The sequence below is a fragment of the Poeciliopsis prolifica genome, unplaced genomic scaffold (genome assembly GCF_027474105.1).
Source record: "Poeciliopsis prolifica strain line A6 unplaced genomic scaffold, Auburn_PproV2 SCAFFOLD013, whole genome shotgun sequence".
Classification (NCBI taxonomy): domain Eukaryota; kingdom Metazoa; phylum Chordata; class Actinopteri; order Cyprinodontiformes; family Poeciliidae; genus Poeciliopsis; species Poeciliopsis prolifica.
In genome coordinates, this window is record NW_026562388.1 from 1,234,684 (window position 1) to 1,257,106 (window position 22,423).

At 43.0% G+C, this 22,423-nt stretch overlaps 3 protein-coding genes across 5 annotated transcripts; 2 read left to right on the top strand and 1 right to left on the bottom strand.

The window, feature by feature from the left end:
* The first annotated feature begins 119 nt into the window (after positions 1-119).
* On the top strand, positions 120-13,058 carry map3k9 (mitogen-activated protein kinase kinase kinase 9). 2 transcript variants are annotated; one of them, XM_055038684.1, is made up of 11 exons: positions 120-960; positions 2,919-3,332; positions 5,298-5,478; positions 6,370-6,518; positions 6,642-6,817; positions 7,458-7,698; positions 8,536-8,658; positions 9,036-9,138; positions 9,244-9,356; positions 9,643-10,407; positions 11,157-13,058. In XM_055038684.1, exons 1-11 carry the CDS (start codon positions 558-560, stop codon positions 11,609-11,611), a joined length of 3,123 nt encoding a protein of 1,040 aa, XP_054894659.1. In that variant the 5' UTR covers positions 120-557; the 3' UTR covers positions 11,612-13,058. The 2 variants fall into 2 exon arrangements, with proteins under 2 accessions (XP_054894659.1, XP_054894660.1); XM_055038685.1 differs by having other exon boundaries at positions 11,160-13,058.
* A 1,215-nt stretch (positions 13,059-14,273) lies between these two features.
* LOC129365326 (tetratricopeptide repeat protein 9A) lies at positions 14,274-16,720 on the bottom strand. Of its 2 annotated transcripts, XM_055038467.1 has the most exons (4): positions 16,652-16,720; positions 16,040-16,556; positions 15,260-15,442; positions 14,274-15,062 (listed from the first exon to the last, which is right to left on the bottom strand). In XM_055038467.1, the coding sequence occupies exons 2-4, from the start codon at positions 16,512-16,514 to the stop codon at positions 14,980-14,982; spliced, it is 741 nt and encodes a 246-aa protein (XP_054894442.1). In that variant the 5' UTR covers positions 16,515-16,556; positions 16,652-16,720; the 3' UTR covers positions 14,274-14,979. The 2 variants fall into 2 exon arrangements, with proteins under 2 accessions (XP_054894442.1, XP_054894441.1); XM_055038466.1 differs by having other exon boundaries at positions 16,040-16,710.
* A 2,000-nt stretch (positions 16,721-18,720) lies between these two features.
* med6 (mediator complex subunit 6) lies at positions 18,721-21,998 on the top strand. The gene is made up of 8 exons (XM_055038483.1): positions 18,721-18,817; positions 19,495-19,654; positions 20,109-20,200; positions 20,327-20,409; positions 20,521-20,629; positions 21,021-21,136; positions 21,237-21,264; positions 21,367-21,998. Exons 1-8 carry the CDS (start codon positions 18,796-18,798, stop codon positions 21,495-21,497), a joined length of 741 nt encoding a protein of 246 aa, XP_054894458.1. The 5' UTR covers positions 18,721-18,795; the 3' UTR covers positions 21,498-21,998.
* The last annotated feature ends 425 nt before the right edge of the window (positions 21,999-22,423 follow it).

Below are 22,423 nucleotides of genomic sequence, written 5' to 3' on the forward strand. Positions count from 1 at the left end.
AATTTCTTTACTTTTATAACTTAATTTAAATATTAAAATTTGCATAAAAAAAAATTGTACCCTTTTTTTTCTTTTGCTAAGAAAAAAAGCAACACCTATTGTGTAGAAAGGGGCTCGCCCAGGGAACCATTCATGCTAGAACCGCCACTGATCTGGAACTGCATGTTGGGAGGAGGAAGCGGCTGGGAACTAAACAACTGCTGACGTATCCATGCACCAATGGGATGGCAGAGGATATTCGCACGTTAGACGGCTAGTTTGGAAAGAAAAAAAAAAGACCACTGCATCCAGGAAGTCCCAGCGATGATTGGATGGAGCATGAGGATCCATGAAGCTGCAGTAGCGATGCGTTTTATGGGGTCCAGCAGTGACTGCAAGGGGGACGATGCAGCAGCATAGGGCTGCTAGTTCTCCACAGTGTTTATTTGTGAGATTAAGCGCTACTTAGCTCCCTGTGTGTGTGTGTGCGCGCGTCTGCGTGTGCGGACGCAGGACGCTCCAAGCCGCGTCAGGTGGATGCGCTGCAGCGATCCACTTCGCCCCTATGGATCGCGTCCATGGATGTCTTCACACCTGCTTTGGACAGCAGTTTGAGTCCCAAGGCGTCACTATCTGAAGAAGCGGAGGCGGATGTTTTTCGCTGGCCCAGCACAGCGGAGAGCGGCGGCGGTGGCTCGGCTCAGGATGCGGAGCCCGCCGCGCCGCCGCCGCCGCCTGGTGTCTGGACGGCCGTGTTCGACTATGAGGCCACTGCGGACGACGAGCTCAGCCTGCGCAGGGGGGACCTGGTGGAGGTCCTGTCCAAGGACTCCCTGGTGTCGGGAGACGAGGGCTGGTGGACCGGGATGATAGCCGACCGGGTTGGCATTTTCCCGTCCAACTATGTCAGCAAAAGGAACGGAACAGAGGAGGAGGGAGGCCTGCGGGAGAGCTCGGAGCACCCAGTGCCTCCTCTGCACCGTGAGTATCCCCATTGTGCGTCGAATCCGCAGAAAACAAATAAATAAGAGGTAAAACAATGCGCATCTGAAACACGGATCACGGGGGTGGAGCGGAGTGCTTCTGGCATCATGCTGGAGGAAGCTGCACATTCAGAGTGCTGTGTCACTCCGGTTGGCCTAGAAACCGTCTGGCTGGGCATCCTCAGCTTCAGGACCATTATTCAAGTGATGCACCCCAGCTCACTGTCATCCCACTGTATCCCCCAGAAAACATACCGGAGAGAACACGTCCTCCTTTGCATGTAAAATTAAGTTTTAATCCATTGTGCGCGCTTGGTTTGCAATATGATGTAATCGGGTTTTTTTTACACAGGTTTTTGCAATAAATAGAGGCTCCAACTGGGTGCAATGACCAGGCTTTTTGCTGTTTCCTGCCATACACAGGTGTAGCGCTAGTGGCCTTTTACTTGACCATGAACATGCAGGAAAGGAGACAAGGGGTGGAGGATGGGGGATGAGGAGAGCTGCATCAATATAATGATACACTTGCTCCTGTCCTGATTGAACGACATAGCACTCAATATTAGATTTTTTAAATTATTATTAGTTGATGTACACATAGGCTAATTTTTTTTCTATAGGCCTATCCATTTTATTTTTTGAGCTCTCTGTCAGTTTTGAATACGGCCCTTCTCGAAATTGGAAGTGGCTCTCATCAAAGGGACCCTTTAAAACCTTTCTGGACGCGCCCCTGTAAATGTGCTGACGATGCGAGCTGAAGGGGGGGCTGTGAAGTTGTGCTCCAACCACAAATCCAGTTTTACTCACCAACACATTTACGAGAAAAAATAAATTTAAAAAAAGGTTTTGAGATCTAGATGAACCTGCTTTGTGGACCACGCTGAGACCGGTGACCTACTTTCACTCACCTGAAACATCCATCAAGGTCGGTCTCGCGACGCCCCGTCAGCTCGCGACGCAGAAAGCTCCCAACGTCTGAATTTAATCGATACGCTTACCGCAGCCATTTCGTATACGTTTGGTCTGGAAACGTTTTAATTGATATTTCCGCTTAGAAATAACGTGGATTTGACAGACAAAGTAGCTTCTGTTAATTCAATATGATTATTACGGTTTGTCCACCGTGTTAAACGGAACAACAAATGTATCAGTTAGCTGAGTGATGAACATGAAACGTACGTTATTTAGCAAAAACTCCGTCAAAGTTAAGAAGCCTAGCATGCTAGCAGGTTTAGCATCCCCGCTGTTGTCACGCTAGCTAACGCCGGGTAAAACTCAAATTCAAAGTTGAAATACTATTTAATTTTCAAAGCTAAGATGTGGAAAAGTGAAAAATATCTCAAAGAAAAATGTCAGAATGCTAAACACGCTTTGTTTGATTCAGTTATCAACATACAGTTTATTTAATTGGAAAAGCACTTTAAATTTTTCTCATAGCATATCTGCTTTGTTATTAATATAGTTCTGAAGCTTTTATCTTGGCATTTTGAATCAGTTTTGATATTTTTTTCCCTTTTTAATCCCGCCCACCCCCAAAACAATTTTTCCCTTCACAGTTTTCCAAAACCTGATCAAGTTGTTACTCTTGATGCCATCACACTCTTGACTTTTACAAAGTTGATAATAGCAAGCATCCACTTAATCATATTAGCCTTACTGTTCTATTTTGAACCATCATCTTCAGTTCTAATCACATTGAGGTAGGATTCATAACCAAAGTGGTTAAGAATTGGATTGTTTAAATTTACAAACTTAAATCAGTTTTAAAGTGCATAGGACATTATTTCTTCCTTTTCCAACTATAGATTCTACATTTTAGGAAGATACTTGATCTATCTGAAGAAACACAGTGACTTATGGGAACAGAAAACATTCTTCTCATAAATGACCTATTTTTCAGCATGACAAACTTGTTTAATTGCTGCAAGTGTTGTTTCTGTCTCCTCTCCGCCTCAGTCTTGGAGATCAATTTCTCGGAGCTCACCCTGGAGGAGATCATCGGGGTGGGGGGCTTCGGAAAGGTCTACCGCGCGGTGTGGCGGGGCGCCGAGGTGGCCGTGAAGGCGGCCCGACGGGACCCCGACGAAGACGTGGAGCAGACTCTGGAGAGCGTGCGTCAGGAGGCCAAGCTTTTCGCCATGCTCAACCATCCCAACATCATGGCTCTTCTGGGGGTGTGCCTGCAGGAGCCCAACTTGTGCCTGATTATGGAGTACGCTCGCGGGGGGCCCCTGAACCGGGCCCTCGCCGGGAAACGCATCCCCCCATGCACGCTGGTGAACTGGGCTGTGCAGATTGCACGAGGCATGCACTACCTCCATGACCACGCCATTGTCCCCATCATACACAGAGACCTCAAGTCCAGTAACAGTAAGATTCCCTCACTTTGTTTTTATTATTGTCTCATTGAATAACTGCCAGAAAACTGTGAAATATACCACATTGCCCTTTGTGTTGCGCTACTAGGCTTGTATTTTTCATGGTTATAGAACGAGTGTGGAAATAAGCAGTTATGAAACTCCAGTCAAATATACACTAATCTGCACTTGTACGAACTTTCTCTCTGGTCTACCGGCCTTCTACCGGCCTTTTTACCCCAAGAAAAAAATCTCGTAATGCACCTTTACAGTGTAAAATAAATCTATTACTGTATTATATTTTTATTATCATTACGTGGTAAGAGTATATGCTTAAGAAGTCAAATCAGGAGGAAAAGGAGTTTGCATGTTTACTTGTGGAGTTGTTGTAATCTTGCATTTTGCCCAATTGGATCCTGTAAGTCCCAAGCCTATTACTGAGGATTTGCCAAGCGCTCTGCCCCGGCCTCCTCATTGGTGGCTCCGACAATGTGTGAAGTGAGGCCCCTGGCTGCCATTGGCTGATTCTGTGGCAATCATCTTGGGAGCTTCACTTTCAAAGTCACTCAGACTTGATGTCATGCTGGACTTCATGGGGAAAACCCAAACCTTCCTGAGCTTACGAAAGCAAGTGGCCAGAGGCTGACCTCTCTTTCCAAGGTTCTCTTTTGCTTCTGCCTTTGACGTTCGCCTCCAAATGCTTGCATTAGGGCAGTCTTAGCATATGAAATGTTAGTGTTTATTTCTTGGTATGTGTGTTTTACAGTCTTCCAATGGATTCCTTGTTTCCTCAAATGTATTTTGCCTGCGTTTAAACTGATTTTCAGTCCAACTCTTTCTTCACTTAGAGACAGTTGAAACTTTATATTTTCCTTCACTGTATAAGATACTGATATTGATTTTTCTGACTGTCAGTTATAGCAGGCCTATTTGCTAAATGCCAAACACACACAAGCAATGGACATTTCATAAGCTCCTGAAAATAGTTTGATGGAATTTGGTCTCATTCCTCCTGGCAGAACTGGTGTAATAGAGTCAGGCTGAATGTCTTGCTCACACACACCTGCTGCCCCATCCTCAGTTACATCAGATCTAAAACATGTGAAATCCAACATAATTACCACCAAAATGCCATGAGAGATTGTTGATCTTCCCACTCTCCCCCAAAAATGTTTCTAAACTGACATTTTATCTTGAAATTACCATTATTTCCCCAAAAAGGACTTCTAAAATCCTTTTTATAGTTTCAGGGTTCACTTTAGCCCCATATTGTGGGTAGAATCTCTGCAGACGCCATCTCCACGGCGTCACAGTGACATGATGGGTAGATGAAGAGGCGCTTCATGTGCACCGCAGCCCTTGGACACTCCCCCCGTGGGCTGGGCTGGTGCAGCCGCAGCAGATGGCCCGGGGTTTGTGGAGCTGAGAGGAGAGGCCTCTGTGCATGTGTTCAGGATTTTCCCGGGCAGGTCCGGACAGGGGGTTGTTTTTCATTCCCCATTAGAGCAAAATTGGTTTGTTGTAACAGGCTATTTCAGGAGTTAAACTGTATAATTAGTGCTTTGTATGAGACGTTGGGTTGTAAAAGCATGAGGGGAATACATTAGCATTGATCAAGGAGGAGTTGGTTTTCTCCTCTGGATTGCTTTTGTTGTCGTAGCTCATATTAGCTTGGTTTTTACTGTTCATTCTTTCTTCTTCTCTTCTCTGCCTTCATCTTTTGTATCTTGTCATCCTGGCCTTCCAACAACCACACCCTGTTTTGTTCACCCCCTCTTGTTTGTTTTTTTATTTGCTGTTGTGGTAAATCACGGGACTCATGCTACCGCTTCATCTCAAATTTCAATGGCGATCACCTGAAACCCTCCACCCTAACCTCCCACCAATCTGCACGCAACCCCTCCTGCTTCTTCCACTACCTCAAAACTCATTTCCATTCACCAACCCATATCCCCACTTCCACCATTGCCGCATCCAGTCCTGATTCTCGAAAGGGTGGAGATGGAGGACCTCAGCAACAAGACTCTGAAGATAACCGACTTTGGATTGGCCCGGGAGTGGCACCATACCACCAAGATGAGCGCCGCCGGTACATACGCCTGGATGGCTCCTGAGGTTATCCGCTCGTCCACGTTCTCCAAGGGTAGCGACGTGTGGAGGTGGGCGGAGGAAGGAGAGCCCCTGCAGAAAAAAAAACAAGCTGCACAGAGCTTTTAATGATGGATAGAAAACAAGTCCACGAAAGAAGAAAATCCATGAAAAATTTATTTTATATTCACATTTATGCAAAGGTGTGCTTAGGCAATTGTAGATTGAAAAAAGAAGAGGAAGAGTAAATTTCCACCCAAAAAACTTTTCTGGGAATAAAGCAAGAAAATTTCTAAGTTTGTATAGTCGAAGATTTTCTAGAAAAATTCTGAAATCTTTATATTAAAGTCAGAAATTTTCTAGGAAAAAAAATGGATATGGCTATGTTTGAAAAGTGGCAGATTTGCTAGAAATACTACATTTTCAAGAAAAACGTTTTGAAAATTGTCGACTTCTGATTGTCAAAACCTGTTGACATTTTCAACAAAAAAATTTCACCCCCTCTCAGCTCCTTCAGACTGGCCCGGAACAATTAGCAAACACCCGGTGGAACTGTACACTAGATACTAGTTCTACCTTTAAGAGCTAAAATATCAAGGTTTCTACAGTGTCAAAAGATTCTGGCGCATTCCTACACGACTCCTTGCTAACATGATTTGTTTGTAAGCTCTTTTATCTGTCAAAAGACACGCCGCTCTGCTTCACACACTCACTCTCTGATCTTGACCTTTTCCGTCTCCGCTTGGTATTTACACGAGTGGGGTGCAGAATGATCCTGTTTTGACATTTACCAAAGTAATGTGGCTTTCGTGACAGCCCAGTCTCTTTCAGCAAGCATGCTGTTCAACATTCATGTATTTCTACTCAATATGATCAAAATCCCACATATCCTGAGTGATCAAGTGCAATTTTCATGCCGTAATCACAAGTCTCTCTGCGTTTCTCTCCTCGGACGTTGGCAGTTACGGCGTGCTGCTGTGGGAGCTGCTGACCGGAGAAGTTCCCTTTCGAAGCATCGACGGTCTCGCCGTAGCCTACGGAGTGGCAATGAACAAACTGGCTTTGCCCATTCCCTCCACATGTCCCGAGCCTTTTGCACGTTTGATGGAGAGTAAGTAGAAAAAATAAATAAATACCATACCACTTTATCAACTGGTGCACTTTTAGCCCCAGACATATGCCATGAAATAACCAAACAGGGTATCTAAAATAATCTTTTTCTTATTTCTTACAGACTGCTGGAGCACGGATCCTCACTCTCGGCCGCTGTTCACAACTATCCTGGACCAGCTCACGGCCATTGAGGAATCAGGCTTTTTTGAAATGCCAGCAGAGTCCTTTCATTCCCTGCAGGACGACTGGAAACTGGAGATCCAGGAGATGTTTGATCAGCTTAGGACCAAGGAAAAGGTGATGAGAAGAGATAGAAAAAAAAAATTCAGAATGTCATTCTTTTATACTTGATTTCTGAAAAACTACAGTTGAGTGAACTTAATTTACATAGCACTTCTCATATGTCAGAAACTGGAAAAGGAAATCTAAAGATACAACTTTTGTTAAAACTTATCACCATGTTGTTATAGTACGTTAAAATATATTAAAAGATTGAGCTCCTCCACCTCTTCCCTGGGCTGCTGTTGCTATCTCAAGAAATGCACCGCTTCCATTCAAAACAACCAGTCAGAGTCAAGAGGAGGGTCTTAGCGCTTCCAATCAACCTTATGTTCACACCACTCAATGTGCTAATGACAGCGGAATAGCTTACTGATAGATGAAAACAGTTTACCCCCAGTCATTGGTGTCCATGCCTAGCCTTAGCATTCATGACAGGCTATGCAGATAGGTAGCAGTAGAACAGTAGAGTAGTATATCATCAGCATAGAAACAATAAGACGTAAAGAAAAACTGACATTTTATTTGACCCAACAAAAAAAATAGGTCCCAAAGATTGAGCCTTGTGAAGCTCCATGTTCTGCACATGGTGCACAAAAACGCTGAAGATGTGATTACACGTCACTCATAGTTCATTTCTCCTCCCTTTCTCCATTAGGAGCTGCGATCGTGGGAGGAGGAGTTGACCCAAGCTGCGCTGCAGCAGAAGTGCCAAGAGGAGGCGCTGAGGAAGCGCGAGCAGGAGCTGGCAGAAAGGGAGATCCACATCGTGGAGCGGGAGCTCAACATCATCATCCACCAGCTCTACCAGGAGAAGCCGCGTGTGGAGAGCAGGCAGGGCAAGTTCCGCCGCAACCGCCTTAAACTCAAAGATGGAAACAGGATCAGCCTGCCCTCAGGTACAAACATCTGGCAAGCATCAACTTACAAAAGGATATGCTTGTGAGGTGCCAAAATCTTACAAATTGGACATTAGCATAGATTTGACTTAATGCTACCTACTGCAGCTACAATGAAATATTTCCTTGAGAAATATTTCACGTATTAGAAATTGTTTAACTTAACAGAGAGATATGTTCAGTGCTTTGCAAAGATATTGAGAAGCATGAAAGAACATGTTTTTTCATGTTCCAGCCATTAACTTTAGTGTCTTAAGGGTGCATTCATGTTATAAGAAGCATTGTTTGTCCAAGTTATCTTTGAGAAATAAAGAAGTTGTGATTCTTTTTTTTTGCTAAAATAACTTTTGGCAAAAAATGACTTTAGCCATTAATTTAGGAAGGTGACAGTATGTGATTGTATATTTACGGCAACCTTGCGAAAGTATTCGTACTGCTGGAGCTTTTCACTTTTTGTCAAAAGACAGACACAAATTCCTGATTCCTTTTTATAAAAGCCATTCACACAGCATGATACTGATAAACAGGATGATGTGAGTTGTTGGATTTTTTTGGTGTGCAATTATAAAAGTGAAAGTAACTTTTTTTTTTTTTTATTTGTACATATAAAAATATTAAAAGTGAGTTCAGCATCCCTGCAGTGTGATGCTGCCACAAACCTGCATCCCCATGGAGGATGTTCCATGTATGTTCATGTATTTTAAATTGCCTTTACGGTTGCAAAAGTTACATTTTTTTTTGTCTTCGAAGGATCACGTTTTTCTTATTTGGCTGTTTTTATTCTGTTGACTTCGGCACTGTCGTAGAAGCTAAGGGGTTTCCGTTGATGTCCTTTAGATTTTCAGCACAAAATCACGGTGCAGGCGTCTCCGTCCCACGATCATCGGAGGAGTCTGCTCAGCAGCGGCTCCAGCCCTCCAGCCAGTCCGCTCATGCTGCCGCGCCTTCGAGCCATCCAGCGTAAGGACAAGGCTTCTGTTTTTGAAAGCAAGGAAACTGGAATTGATAGCATGTAGGACATAAATAAATACCATCCCACATCAGATCACTCTGAGGGAAAAAGTCAGAATTTCTAGAAAATTCTGAGATTAAAGTTAGAATTTTGAGAAATTTTAAAAAATTTTGAGATTCAGGTTCAAATTCTGAAAACAAAGTCACAATTTTGAGAAAAATTCTGAGACTCAAGTTGGAATTCTGATAAGAAAGTCAGAATTCTGTGGGGAAAACAAAGTCAGAATTTATACAATATTGTGCAAAATTATACAAGCTTGTCTTGACACAAACTTTTGAGTTTAACTTTTAATAATATGTGAATCAAATTTTTAATATTTTATCAGTTACCCCGGGGGAGGGCTGCACAGAGCTGGAGAGAAAGGGCTCGAGGAAAAAAGGCCGCTCCCGCGGTTGTGGCATTTATCGGGAGCACAGCGCAGACGCGAGGTGAGAGAACCTAAAATCATTTAACTATTCATTTTGAATTAGTGTTTGGTGATTCATTTTTTAAAATTTTAATCAGACAACTTTTGGTTTTCTCGTCCGTCACAGTGTGAAGCCTCCCCACGAGGGCAGCAGGCAGCGGTCCTGCAGCGCCCCAAACCTCCGCAGATCTCCCAGACACAGTCCGGCCGTTCCCGGGGTGCCCAGCCTCCTGGAGACAGGTCAGTAGGAACGTCTCAGCTGGTTTGAGTTTGCCTGAGAAATGAAGCTGTTGACGTAACAGAGACACATCAACCCCACACTGCCGTGGTTGGTGACCCACAAGTGTGTCTGCAGCTGCTTGACCACGAACAAGCGCTTGTGGAGAAAGCAAAAATCTATGAGGGGCCATTTAGGACAAAAACTATAATGTAAAAAAAAAGGGGGGGGGTAACATAATCTATGCATATCAATGGTTTTGCTTTTAGCTTTTGATGACTTTTGATTGGGGTTTTTGTTTTTTTTTAGAAAATGAAGATTGCTGCTTCACCACAGAGCCAGGCGCAACTCCTGGCCAGTCCTACCTCTGCATTCCCTTCCAAAAAGACGCCCACGCATCTTCCTCCATCGAACAAGACGGAGATGAGTACTGCCTGGGCGGCCAGGTTCCCGAAACCCCGCCATGCAGGAAGAGCCCCGGGGCGGGCCGGCGGTCTGAGCTGGTCCTGCTGGGCTGCGGGGCTCTGTTGGCGGCCGTCGGACTGGGCTGCAACCTGCTCACGCTGGCCCAGCCCGAGGAGGGCATCAAATCCAGATGGGACGCTTTCTTCCACAGAACCGCCGGGCAAAGGCGGAGCACGAGCTCCCCGACCCGCAGGCTGTTCCACAGGGAAAGCCCGCTCAAGACTTCGGCCCTCTCCCTGCCCGAGCGAGGTTTGCCCTCTTCATACACTCTCCTGTCCTTGTCGTCGGTGTCCGACTCCAACTCCACCCACTCACTGCTGCGTTCCGACAGCGACGAGCTGCTGATCTGCAGGCCCGCCTCGGCGGCGTCCCGGGCGCCCGCGCCGCCTCCGCTCTCGCAGCGCAGGACGCCGGTCAACTCACTGGTCAACGTTCACGTGGAGAGCTTCAAGCGGAACCCGCGGCAGTCTCTGACGCCCACACACGTCCCCTGCGTCCCGCCCTCCGCACGGAGCCTCCGCAGGACCCCATCGGACGGAGCCATAAAGAAGAACGGCCCTTCCAGTTCACTGGAGCCGCTGCCGGAGAAGAAAACTTTGGACAGTGCGGGTAAAGGCGTGACATCCCGTTTTATGTTGTAGAACTCTAAATTTGATCATTTCATGTCCTATTAGACTAACTTTAAATAGATATGCCTCGCCTAGGAAATAAAAATACAGCATTCCCACATATTTGTAAAGAGGCAATATTATGTCAAGCTATTTTTTTTAGCTTTACCTCGTATTATGAAGTTATTTCCTCATAAAATAAGATGGTGTTACTTTGATTCTTTGATGCATGTTTGAGAAATCCTTTTATCTTTATGGCAACCAATCAGGTGCAAACACCTGGGAGGACCTAGCAGTGCTTTCGAGGCGCATTTCCTCCTTGAGCTAAAGCTTCTGAGCTTCCACCTCACAGAGCAGCCCACCATAACTCGGCTCCTTCAGACTAGCCAGCAGCAATTAGCAAAACCTGGTGGAAATGCTGAGTTCATTAGACGAGCCGCTTCTCAGCGTAACACTGGTGAAAAAAAGAAAATTAATTAAAGGGCTAACGTTGAGGAGGAGATTTTTAAAGAAACAGAGACCTATTTTCAAGACTTTAAATTACAAAGTCAAATTTCTTTGAAGTCATATTTGATATATACAATGTTTTAATAACTGAAGGGAACTTCACTATGCTATAGAATGGTACTATTTGCCTGGAAAATACATAACGCTGCTCCTTTAAAATTGAATACTTTCCCACAGAGACGGACAGGCTAATCTCCAGTCTGGCAGCGTGTTAATAATAATCTGTTTTTTCTGGTTTAACAGCAGCAGGTGGCTTCAGGGGTTTAAAAGAAGACTCTCTTGAGGTTCCCCGGCTCCCCGACCCCAACGTGGTTTTTCCCCCGACGCCCCGCCGTCGCTGCGCCCCAGAGCGCCCCAAAACCCTGGACTTCGGGGCTCGGCCTCGCCCCTCGCCGCGGCCACGGTGCGACATGTTCTGGGGGGACTCGCGCGTCAAGGCCAACGGACAAACGCTGGGCAGCGGCGAGTCGCCAGCCTACACCTCCAGCACAGAAACTCCGCCCACCGTGGAGTTCGGCAGGGACTCCGCGGTGCTGCCCACCCCCATGGAGGCCCCGTCTCCCTTCTCACCCCGCAGGAATGCCAACCTGTTGGATGAGTCGGACGAGGGACAGTTCCGGGACGGGACGGTCCCTCTGTGCAAGCCGAAGTTCAGCCTTCCCAAAGACTCTCCTTATCATCCAGGATTCTGGTCCTGACTCATGGACTCATGTTGCTCCTCCGCTAGCTGGAGGACTGTCACCACTCTAGGAGTTTGAGTTAAGCTTTCCCCCATTCTACACCATTCAATCAAACTTGCAATAAAGTTTTGCTCTTGCTTTAGTTAAACTGTATTTTGGTAAATATTTATCAAAATTGTCATCTAAAATTTGTGAAATGTCTGGCTAAAGAGACAGCCAGAAGCCCATTTGTGTCACGTTCATTAGGTTCTCGTTTCACAAAGCTTTACTCTCCTGTTTCAAGCTTTGGTTTCGATTGTGCATTTACTGAAGTGCACTTTTGAAAATCATCATGAATGTAAGAGCTTTTTATTAGTATTATTAGTATTATTATTCCCAGGAAGCAATTTCTTAAACCACTTGAGCTCCTCTCCTCCATCTGTTTCCCGCTCGGGTACTGCAGGCAGATGGTTTCCCCTTTTTTTTTTTTTTTTTGCGCCGAGTTCACCTTCCTCACCAGTCGCTTCATGTCCCACAGATAGGGGGCGCTGTTTGATATGAGCACTCTTGTGTCTGCTTTAGAGCCACACTGTTGCGACTGTAAAAAGCAGAGGAAATAAGTTCATTGATTGTCTTTGTTTTTTGTTTTTGTTTTTTTGTTTTTTGTCCTTTTTTTTTCATGGTCCCGTTAAAGACATTGAGAAACAAAACTTTAAAGCTGAAAGTAGAACTATGTGCTTTTATGCTGCTGTTCAACTGTTAGGATCAGAAATGCATAGTTTGTTTCGCCCTCATAGGAAGCAGGCCTAAGGATATGTGGAAGTTTGTTTCTTATTTGTATATTTTTAATGAACTACTTCATTTATTGATTTGTTTGGTGTCTTATTTTATTTTATTTTAATCCTGTATGCCTTGATTTTTGACACTTCTTAATGCTTTATCTGAATGTTACTGGGTCTTTTGGCCTTTGCACAAAGCATCAAGTCATTTGTTTGAAAGCTGCACTTTCTTCATCACTCATTTAGAAATGACATTTTTTAATATATTTACATTGACTTTTTAATTTTTTTTACAGTGTCTTTGCCAAGAAATGTAGCTGCCCCAATGAGCACTTATCATCACAAATCAGTGTTTCTTGTTTTTTTGTTGTTGTTTCTTATAGTGTTTACCTTAGAAGAATTTTAGTTTAATGGGAAGAAATCATCGGCTTTCTTCAAAAAGGGATTTTAAAAATGTTATAATTTTGGGGAAGGGTGTAGATAAATTAACCATTTTACAAATCTTAAATAAATATGGGATTTTAAAAAAACAGAAGCATGGGATAATGCCAATTATTATTTATTTAATTTATTTAATACCTACACCATTACTGTTATGAATAATTGAGAAAAAGAGCTGAAACGTGTCCCAACACCCTGCAGCGTCAAGTTACTGATTTATTTTCTCCAATTTAAGTGACCTAAATTCCACATGAGCTCCTTTTGGTCTTGATACATGTGTAAAAATGAATGCCTCCTCCTCGAACCCCCAAATCCCCCTCAGAACTGTGAAGAACATGATCATGTTCGATGTGTACCATAACCATCTGTTTGAACTGCAGGTGACGCGGCGCTGAGCTCTCGGATGAAATGTGAGCACAAATAAGCTGAAAACACCGTTTACTGATATTGTGTGTTGGAAGGGGGCGATTCTGCTACTGAGTGTCTTGTATTTGCACTGGAACACACTTACTCAAGTAAAATCAGAAGAAAAAACATAAAACTGTTTGTTTACTTTCTTGTTGCGCTTTAGATGGTGTAAGGACATGCCACGGCTATCGTCAGTGGCTCTCTGCCCAGAGCAGAATAGTTGAGGGGGCAGTATGAGTGCACCATGAGTACATGGAGGAAGAAAAGCATGAAAAGTTATCAATCGGTGTACAGAAACCCAGCCTGGTATTCAAACCTAGGACCTTCTTTCTGTAAGATAACAGTGCAGACCAGGTGCGATTAGTTTATGTGGATTTTGAAACGAGAAGCTTTGATAAAACGGTCAAACAGCCCTTTAGCTGCTGTTGCACAAATCTTTCAAATCATATGCTGAACTTTAGTGTCTTTAGCTGCTCGCTTGTTATGGTATTCATATTCTCAAAGTGCTTAAAAGCTGTGTTTACTTTGTGTCACTCTTTGAACTACAAAAAAATGTTGCTACGCAAATGATTAGCAACTGATTGGAGCGTCCCGTCGGGTTTTTGAGTTAAAAAATGTTTAAAATTGACAGGAAATTTTAAATGATGACTTAATAATTATGTGCTATTGGAAGATTAATATCTGAACACTGACTATAAAGTCTTTCAAAACATACTTATGTAAGCAATGGTAAGCCTGGTGGTGTTAGAAGTAAAGCCTGGTAGCCCACCAGGCTTATACTACACTGGGGGAACAACTACTTCCTTTCTTACTTCAAAATAAGAGTCTTAAACATATAAGGTGTACGGGACAGTGTCAAGTTTACAGCATTCCCCAACTTTTCTGCGGTTTACGTCTCACTTAATTTCATTATACCAAAATAAATCCCTAAAATCTGTTTACGTTTGTCTATGTGTAACTTGATACACATTTAGGAGTGAGCTGCCTCATAGAAGCATGTTTCGATGTTCAAAGTCATTACCCAGATTATTATATTGATGTAAATGTGTAAAAAAAGAAGACAATACTTTTTGTAATTATTAAACAAGTTTATTACACATACACTATTACCATACACATAAGGAATTTTAAGATACAATAAATGTTGAGTGATGTGCTTCATTCTGGCATTAATAAAGACATACAGTTTTCTTTTCACTTAGATTTCTACGGGATTTTACATAACAGCCTATTTACATATATGTGTCATATGCGTCTGGTGTCGTACCACAACCGTGTGCTTTGTGAATTACATTTTTTTTAAGGTAAGCAAATAACAGTAAGGTGTGAGGGTGGTCGTCGCTCACTTTTAGGAAGGCAGGTTGGTTTAGAAGCCCGTCTCGAGTGTGCGAGTGTGCGCGCGCGCCGACTTACAGCGGAACTTGTCGCTCCGGTTTCCGGCCCGGAAAGTGCAACGTTTTGGACTGGCAGTGCGTCGCTTCAGAGGAGCCGGAGCGCAACATGTAGAGATTCTTGTCAAACACATTTGGTGTCGTTTCTTTTTCTGAAGAACAAAACTAAAAATAAATAAAATATATATATATAAATAAACGAAATTCCGAACCTCCGTCACGACAAACACAACCCACACTACAAAGTTGAACAAGTGGCAAACCGTAGGCTGCGCAAAGCAAAGAAACCGCTAAACAGATCTGATTTCACACCATAAGACTTCCGGCGGGCTTTGAGGTCCGCGTGGCGCGCAGTGGGAATGCAGCTGATGACGGGCGACGCGCCGGCTTACGACGCGTCTTTCTTTTCTTTCTGGGCGTTCCGCCGAATCTTCATCTCTGTTAGCTGGATGTAGCGGATGGCGTTTGTGTCTGTGGAGAAAGCGGGAGGAGATGGTTGGTGTATAAACCTACATGCATCCTCCACTGACTGAACATGCAAATAAACAACAGAAATTTTGACATGTTCCTTTTTGTTTTTGTTTTTCAAGCAGAGGGCCCCCTGAGCTTTGCCGCCCAGGGCGGTGTGCCATCCCCCCCGTTTCAAAAACAGTGCTGTGACTGCTGACCTGATGGCTCCTGTTTGTGCGACTCCTTCAGGTAGTACAGGGCCTTCTGGTAGTCTCCCAGGTGGTAGTAGGCCACTCCAGAGCGGTAAAGGGCTTTGAAGTTCTTCCCTTCCTTGAGAAGCACTTTCAGGCAGTACTCCTTCACCCGCTCGTAGTTCACCAGCTCCATTTGCAAGAGGCACGCTGGAACGGAAAAACGGACATTAAGAGATCGCATTTTTACATACATCATTACACGTTTTTATGCGCGTAATGATGCGTCCCCTCAAAAGAGCAAATTATGATTGGTTATTTTTGTTAACCCGACTCACTGGGCATGTTAAGAAAAAGGGTTGTGCATTGTGAGCAGGGCTGGATTTACAAGGATTTACAAGGAGTTTGGTGTTTATTTATTGTTATTGTCTTCAAATTTCCTGTCAGCTTTAAACATTTTTTTATTTTAAAACACAATGGCGGCTGGATGACTGCGCTGGCGCCCCCTACCGGACTTACCAAGATTTCAAGGGGAAACTCTGCTTTGATATGGGCTTGATAATGTCCCCTTTTATGCCCTTCATAAAATAGGACAATGTTTGCAAAACATGGATTCATGAATAAATAAAATAAGTAAATACGCCCCCAAGTATTGGTGCCCTGGGCTACTGCCCCTGTCGCTTATTCTGGAGACTGGCTCGGGTTGTGAGTCATTGCTAGATTTTTTTTTTTTTTTTTTTGCTTTTTTTTTTTTGTGGCAAATCAACAGTGAGTGAGCATCGCTGTGACAGGGAAAACGTCTCCTACCGGCCAGGCTGTTGTAACACTCCAGCTCCGCGTTCTCCATCGCCCCCTTCTGCTCGTCCGTCAGCGTGCTGGACTTGCTGATGGTCGGCAGCAGGGTGGTCGTGGACCTGGGGCCGGGGTCCGGGTCCCCCAGCACCCGGCACAGCCCCTTGATCTCCAGCAGAGCGCGGTGGTACTTGCCGATGGCCTCTCTGTATTTCTTATCCTTGTAGCACTGAGTGCCTTGGCTCTTAAAGTCCAGCGCCCGCCTCACGACGTCAGCTGGCTCATTGTGGGATGGCTGCTTCAGCATCGACCCACCATGATGCCTCTGCTGCTGCTGTTGATTCCTGCTCTCTTTCGTCCGGCTGCCGCTGTTGGGGGGCTGAACGCGCTGATGGAGCCTCGGGGAGCCGCTGACGCCGCCGCTATTGGCGGCGAGGCTCCCTCTGCCGCCGTCCACCCTCTCTCCGCCTCCAGCCTGGACCGCACTCATCTTGGACCCGTCTCCTTTCTAATTTCCGTCTACCCTGCCACTCTGTGGTATTTAAAAAATAAATAAAATGAAATGAAATAAAATAAAAAAGCCTTGGGAGGTGTGTGAGGGTGGGGAGGGGGAGTGGAGCTTTTCACCGCATCTTGTCGGCTGTAGTCGCGCCTTTCGCCTCGCCAGTGTCGCAGCTCCGTCCTCTCCGTGCGCAAAAAAAAAAAAAAAAAAAAAAAAACCTGCGCTGCGCGTCGCGCGCTCCTCCGTCGTAACCAGCTCTGCGCTCCGCGTGTTTTTCTGTTCAAACGAACCGATTGGTCGAATATGGAAAACAAAAAAAGTAGAAATAGTTGCTTCCATTATAATGAACGGTTTGATTTCATTGTGAGCCTGAAAGAGACAGTCCTGGCAGAAGACAGCTTTATTCTCATTTTGGGCGTCTCTTATTGGTTGGCTGCAATTACAGATCACAATGCTTTTATTGAGAAACCGCTGTCATTCACCTCATTTCCTATTTTAGCGACCAGATGTGTGGAGCTAAAATAGGTCCACTTAGAGTAATATGACCTACTGACTTCATTAGGTCAGTTCTGGACCTAATGAAATCCCATACTTTTACCCCCCCCCCCCCCCCCCTCTCTTCCCATCCTTCAAATATATATATATATTTTCCCCACCAAACTGGATGTGTGTTATTTTGCACATTTCATGACTCTTCTAACCTTATTCATCTCATGTTGTGCATATTAAACTAAATGTCAAAAGTCTAGAAGCTTTTGTTAGAAAAAAGTCGTATGAAGAAAAAGTTGCAGTTATGACGTTGCTTACTTTATTAAACTATTGTTGAATAGAAAAATCCACGGCTGCAGTTGTCTGTTAATTGGAGAAAATATGAACCTGTAATGTCTGACTGGAGGTATTCTAGTATTCTAGGTATTCTTCTATAGTGCGTATTTTGCATATTTCACATATTGCTAGTGAATATTGTTACTTTGTAAATATAAAAACACATATTTTTGGATGACTTAAACATATATTATCACCACAACAAAATTAAATAAACATCCACTTATGTACAAAGATGGGCTTGTTTTCATTTTGAGTTTCAAATATTTTCAAAGAACTGAAATAACCACAGATCAATAATGAAATAATTAGTTTCGCAGTGTTCTGATGTATTTGGCTTTGTTCAAGGTATGTGCCCCAAAAATATCTCAAATGTTTTATTTACCAAATCAAATTTTCACCTATCATTTCTTTTTCTTTTCTTTTTTTTTCTTTTTGTTTGTGCACAAATTAGGGAAAAAAATATACTGAAGAGCTATTTCTGAACAAACACAGCAAAATACAGAGGAGCATTAACTGCTAATACACATGGATTCAACTATGGTGACATAGGAATCAGTGAGAAGGGGTGACAAATCAGCTCCTTGAGTAAGCGCCCTATTTCACAGTGGAATATTTGAATCACGACCCAAATTCAGTGCGAGAAGGGGAGGGTGATGGACAGGGGGTGGCATATGAAATTATATTCTGCCTAAATCTTTAAGAACTGCTTGCGTTGACTGGACCAGTTGTCTTTTTGGCTCGTCTTGTTCCTAATTGAGCAAAAGATCTTCTTTGAAACTTTAAGTGTTTTTTTTTTTTTTTGACTAAAATCTGTAGAAGCTAAATCCATCTCGATTCCTGCCAGGTTGATCTAAGACTTCGAAACATAAATTCCTTTATCTTTTAACTGCATTAAATCTTTCCTTCGCAACTTAAGATTAATGTTTTTCTAAATAGAAAATTCATGTTACCTGTCAGTATTTTTAACTGTTTTTTTTTTATGGTTAAGCGTAACAGATGTGACCAATGCATAACCATTGCTCCTGCTCTTAAAGTGTTGTGTGATAAAAAAGGAAATGTGAAATGGGAGGGGGAAAGAATTATCAGGAAAAAAAACATAACTTGAAAAAGCTTATTGTACCTTGATGGTACTAAAATATACAAATGTGAAACATAAACAGAAGTTTTCTGCAAAAGCTTGCTGCTGAAAAATACAACAAAGTATTTCGTAAAAGCTTTGACTGAAGTGATATTGAAGAATAACGGATACTTTAAACGGGTATTTTGTTTTTTACTTTATATATTCCAATGAACAACAATACAATTGTATTGTGAACATAACACAATACAATAAATTTTAAATGGGTATTGAGCGGTAACGAGTTCCAATGGCTTGCGTCATCAGGCTGCGACACGACGTACAGCAAAGACGCATTTTTTAAGAGACTATTTGTTTACTGTCATGGCGTCGGTTGATTTTAGAGGTAGGCTAATTGTTGTGTTGCTAATGTGGAATGCGTTGTCTGGTTTATTTAAGATTTAATCGTTTTAATTAATCGAGTCTAATGTGAAACGAATGGAAAACAGCTTGAATTTGAAATTGGCGTGTTTTAAAGGCATTTAGTGACGCTGTAAGGTAACGTTAGCATGCCGGCTAGCTTTCATAGCTTCTTGTATTATTTGGTTTCAGGCTTCATTTCTTTTACAGTGTGTCGCTTTTTGCTCTTAATGATTCAGCTTCTTTAACTTATTATGTCTGGTATATTTGTGTGTCAAATGGCGGGAAATTGATATGAGGTACTTGTTGCCACTCGTATCTATAAACAAATCCCAGGTTTTTAGATGGTGTTTGGATTGTAGATTAATAGAACATTTATATTAAAGATATTAAATATCTCAATGTGTGTTTTAGAGCTTCTATCCTGATTGAAAGCGGTAAAATAGTACCAGTGCGAAAAAGAAAAAGAAGTGAAATAGTTTTCTACCACCAATTAGAAGCCAGTTTCAGGATTGTGTTGGAGTACAATTTACGGAACATGACCATAACAAAACTGTCTGTTCCAACACGTTCAGGATTTTAAAAACAGGAGAAGTGCGAAATCTAACATTACTGCCCATCGATTTCTTGCCAATGAAGCCTGTTTCCATGGTAACTTTGCAGACAACCTCCTGGGCATATCGTGGGTGGACAGCGGCTGGGTGCCGATCCTCAATCCCGGGAATGTTCTGGACTACTTCTCCGAGAGGAGCAACCCGTTCTATGACCGAACCTGCAACAACGAGATCGTGAAGATGCAGCGGCTCACTCTGGAGCACCTCAAGTAAGTTTGTGATATTTAATGGCTGCGCTTATTTTTCTGTTGTTTTTCTTCTTCTTAGATGTGCCAAAAGCATAACTGTAAACTGAAACCAATGCACAGAACTGGATGTAATACAGAAACTCCAAATCCTGCTTATTAACTCAAAGTGTCTAGCTTCCTCCCATATTAACTCTGCTACTTCCTTAATACTTATTTTTTATTTTTTTTACTTTTTAAGTTTTACATTATGAAGGAAAATGTTTAACAGTTTTAAAACTGTAACCTCCACAGCCTTGGTAGTTGTAACTCGCTGCATGCCTAATCACCGTGCAGCTTATCAATCATCTGATTTTATTTCTGAATACCGGCCATAGCCATATGTGAAAGAAAAATCCCAAAGCAAAACACGAGGTTTGTCCTCAAAGTGAGGATGATGCTGAAAGCTGTTTTCCCTCCATGTTGTTTTTATTTCCAGTCAGATGGTGGGAGTGGAGTACATTCTTCTTCACGCTCAGGAACCAATTCTCTACATCATCCGTAAGCAGCAGCGGCAGTCTCCAACACAAGGTGAGCGGAGCAACACGTCACACCGCTGCTGCGTTGTAGCCAGTGCACGAACTTTATATTTAAAACATTGGTGATAAGCTTTTTCCATTTTTCTACATGTAAAAATCTCCGTCTAACATTTTTTAGTGATTCCTTTGGCTGACTATTACATCATAGCGGGAGTGGTGTATCAGGCTCCAGACCTGGGGACGGTTATCAGCTCCAGAGTGGTACGTCTGGTTAATTATAGCTGCTGTTAGTCTTTTGGTGTGTTAAGATGCTGGATGTTTTTTTTGTGTTTAAGCTTTTGTCATCTTTGCATTTATTCTGTGCCGGTTTAGCTTTCTGCAGTCCATGGAATCCAGTCGGCTTTCGACGAGGCCATGTCGTACTGCCGCTATCACCCCTCCAAAGGATACTGGTGGCACTTTAAGGATCAGGAGGAGAGAGGTTGGATGTTTTTTTTTTTTAACTTAATGTATGTTCCCAACCTGTGATTGGTTGATAATTACTGAAACACACAGCGCCTTTGTGAAAGTATTCATAGCGCTAGAAATAAACCAATCCAAGATTAATATCTGTAGTGGTTCCAATATTGGAGGAAAAAAACCCCCACTAAAGATCAGGTATGGATGACAATGTATCCAATCTGTAAGGCCAGATTTATTCAGTCTAAGACAGCATAAATTCAGAAAATTTGAATGGGTATGAATACTTTTTGCAAAGCCCTGGATGTGTCAGAACTATTCAACCATGGAAATCCAAAATCATTTCCCACATTACTTTCTAGTTTTGCCGTCTTTCTCAAAGGTTTTATAACTAACTTTGTCGCTTGCTACAGAGAAAACGAAGCCTAAATCCAAGAAGAAAGAGGAGCCTAGTTCTCTGTTTCAGAGGCATCGCGTTGACACACTACTGCTGGACCTCAGATCAAAGTTTCCACCAACCTTTTACCAGGTACATCCAGTATGTCTACATGATTATTCATACTAGAGTTTTTATTGAAACCAAACATCTCGTAAATAATTGCCAACGTGTTTTCTGTCTCTGATTTCAGCCTAAGCCTGGCGACAAACCAATTCCAGGTATCATATTATATCGACATCAAACTTTGAATCTGAAAATGTGCATGTTTAGATAAATTCTTCATGTTAATCCCAATTAATCAACCACAACCTACGTTTCAGTTGAGGTGAAGAAGGAGCCTGAGCCTCCCACAGAAGCTGTGAAACAAGAGGAGCGGGAGCCGGCCACCAAGTCGTCAGCGCCGGCTCCGCCGAGCAAACCTCCGCCTGAGAAGAGGGCGAGGCTGCAGTGAAGGGAAAATGGAGCAACATCGTATTCCACTTCCTTAGCTGAGAGAACAGCTGCCCACTGGGAGTCGTTATGCTTTGCCCCCTCCAAAAAATGAAACCTTGTCTACTTCTCTGCTTTATTTTTTTTTAACTGAACTGAGTCAAAAGGACGTCCACCTCTTTTTGTAGACTTGGAGAAGGTGCTTGGAGCTAAATGCGTTTCAGGGCAGCTGGACTGAAAACATGGCCGACCCGGGTTACGTCAGTTGGGTCTCTAATGTGGATGTTTTTTTTGTTGTTTTTTTTCTTTGTTTGACGATACGCAGAGGTCAGCATTAGTGCCGGCTGACTTTTTGATGCCGACACGCTTTTTTGTTGTTGTATTGATTTCGAAGGACTTGTTTGAAAGCCTGCTTTCAAGAGATGTTGACAGTGAAGCAAAAACCAAGGTGCTCACTTCTAGTTGTTTCTAAGAAAAACACCACACTTACTTTATTTTGTAATAAAATGATTGCATAAATGTGTATATTTGTTTCTTCATTTCACAAGTTTTGATGAGTTGTAGTTTCCTGTTACCTTAAACACACCAAAACACCTTACTGCTTCCTTGTCAACTGGATGCTACTCTTTTCCAGACGAAAAGGTGTTTATGGGTGAGCATAAAGGGGTCTGAGGATAAATGGTTTCTTTTTGTGCTTAGTAGAACCCTGTTAAAAGTATATTTTTGTGTGATGAGAGAAATAAACCTTTCAACGAAAATATGTTGAGGTAGGACAATTTCAGCACACACATAAAAAAAATAAGTTTGAATTAAAAAAAAATAAAAAAAAATCAACGCTAGGTGTCTCTGTCTGTCCACTGAGCCTTTCTGCTGCCTGCCTTCCACAATAGCAATTTGATTTAAACACGTTGTTTTAAAACATTGCTAGACATCGAGATGGAACATTAT

Coding starts and splice junctions, on each gene's coding strand:
- map3k9 (XM_055038684.1), top strand. CDS start 558: ATGGATGTCTTCACACCTGCTTTGGACAGCAGTTTGAGTCCCAAGGCG. Junction 961..2,918: donor CCCAGTGCCTCCTCTGCACC/GTGAGTATCCCC, acceptor TCTCCGCCTCAG/TCTTGGAGATCAATTTCTCG. Junction 3,333..5,297: donor AGACCTCAAGTCCAGTAACA/GTAAGATTCCCT, acceptor TGCCGCATCCAG/TCCTGATTCTCGAAAGGGTG.
- LOC129365326 (XM_055038467.1), bottom strand. CDS start 16,514: ATGAGTGCGGTCCAGGCTGGAGGCGGAGAGAGGGTGGACGGCGGCAGA. Junction 15,443..16,039: donor GTGTTACAACAGCCTGGCCG/GTAGGAGACGTT, acceptor TTTCCGTTCCAG/CGTGCCTCTTGCAAATGGAG. Junction 15,063..15,259: donor GCACAAACAGGAGCCATCAG/GTCAGCAGTCAC, acceptor CTTTCTCCACAG/ACACAAACGCCATCCGCTAC.
- med6 (XM_055038483.1), top strand. CDS start 18,796: ATGGCGTCGGTTGATTTTAGAG. Junction 20,201..20,326: donor GCGGCAGTCTCCAACACAAG/GTGAGCGGAGCA, acceptor AACATTTTTTAG/TGATTCCTTTGGCTGACTAT. Junction 21,265..21,366: donor TGGCGACAAACCAATTCCAG/GTATCATATTAT, acceptor CCTACGTTTCAG/TTGAGGTGAAGAAGGAGCCT.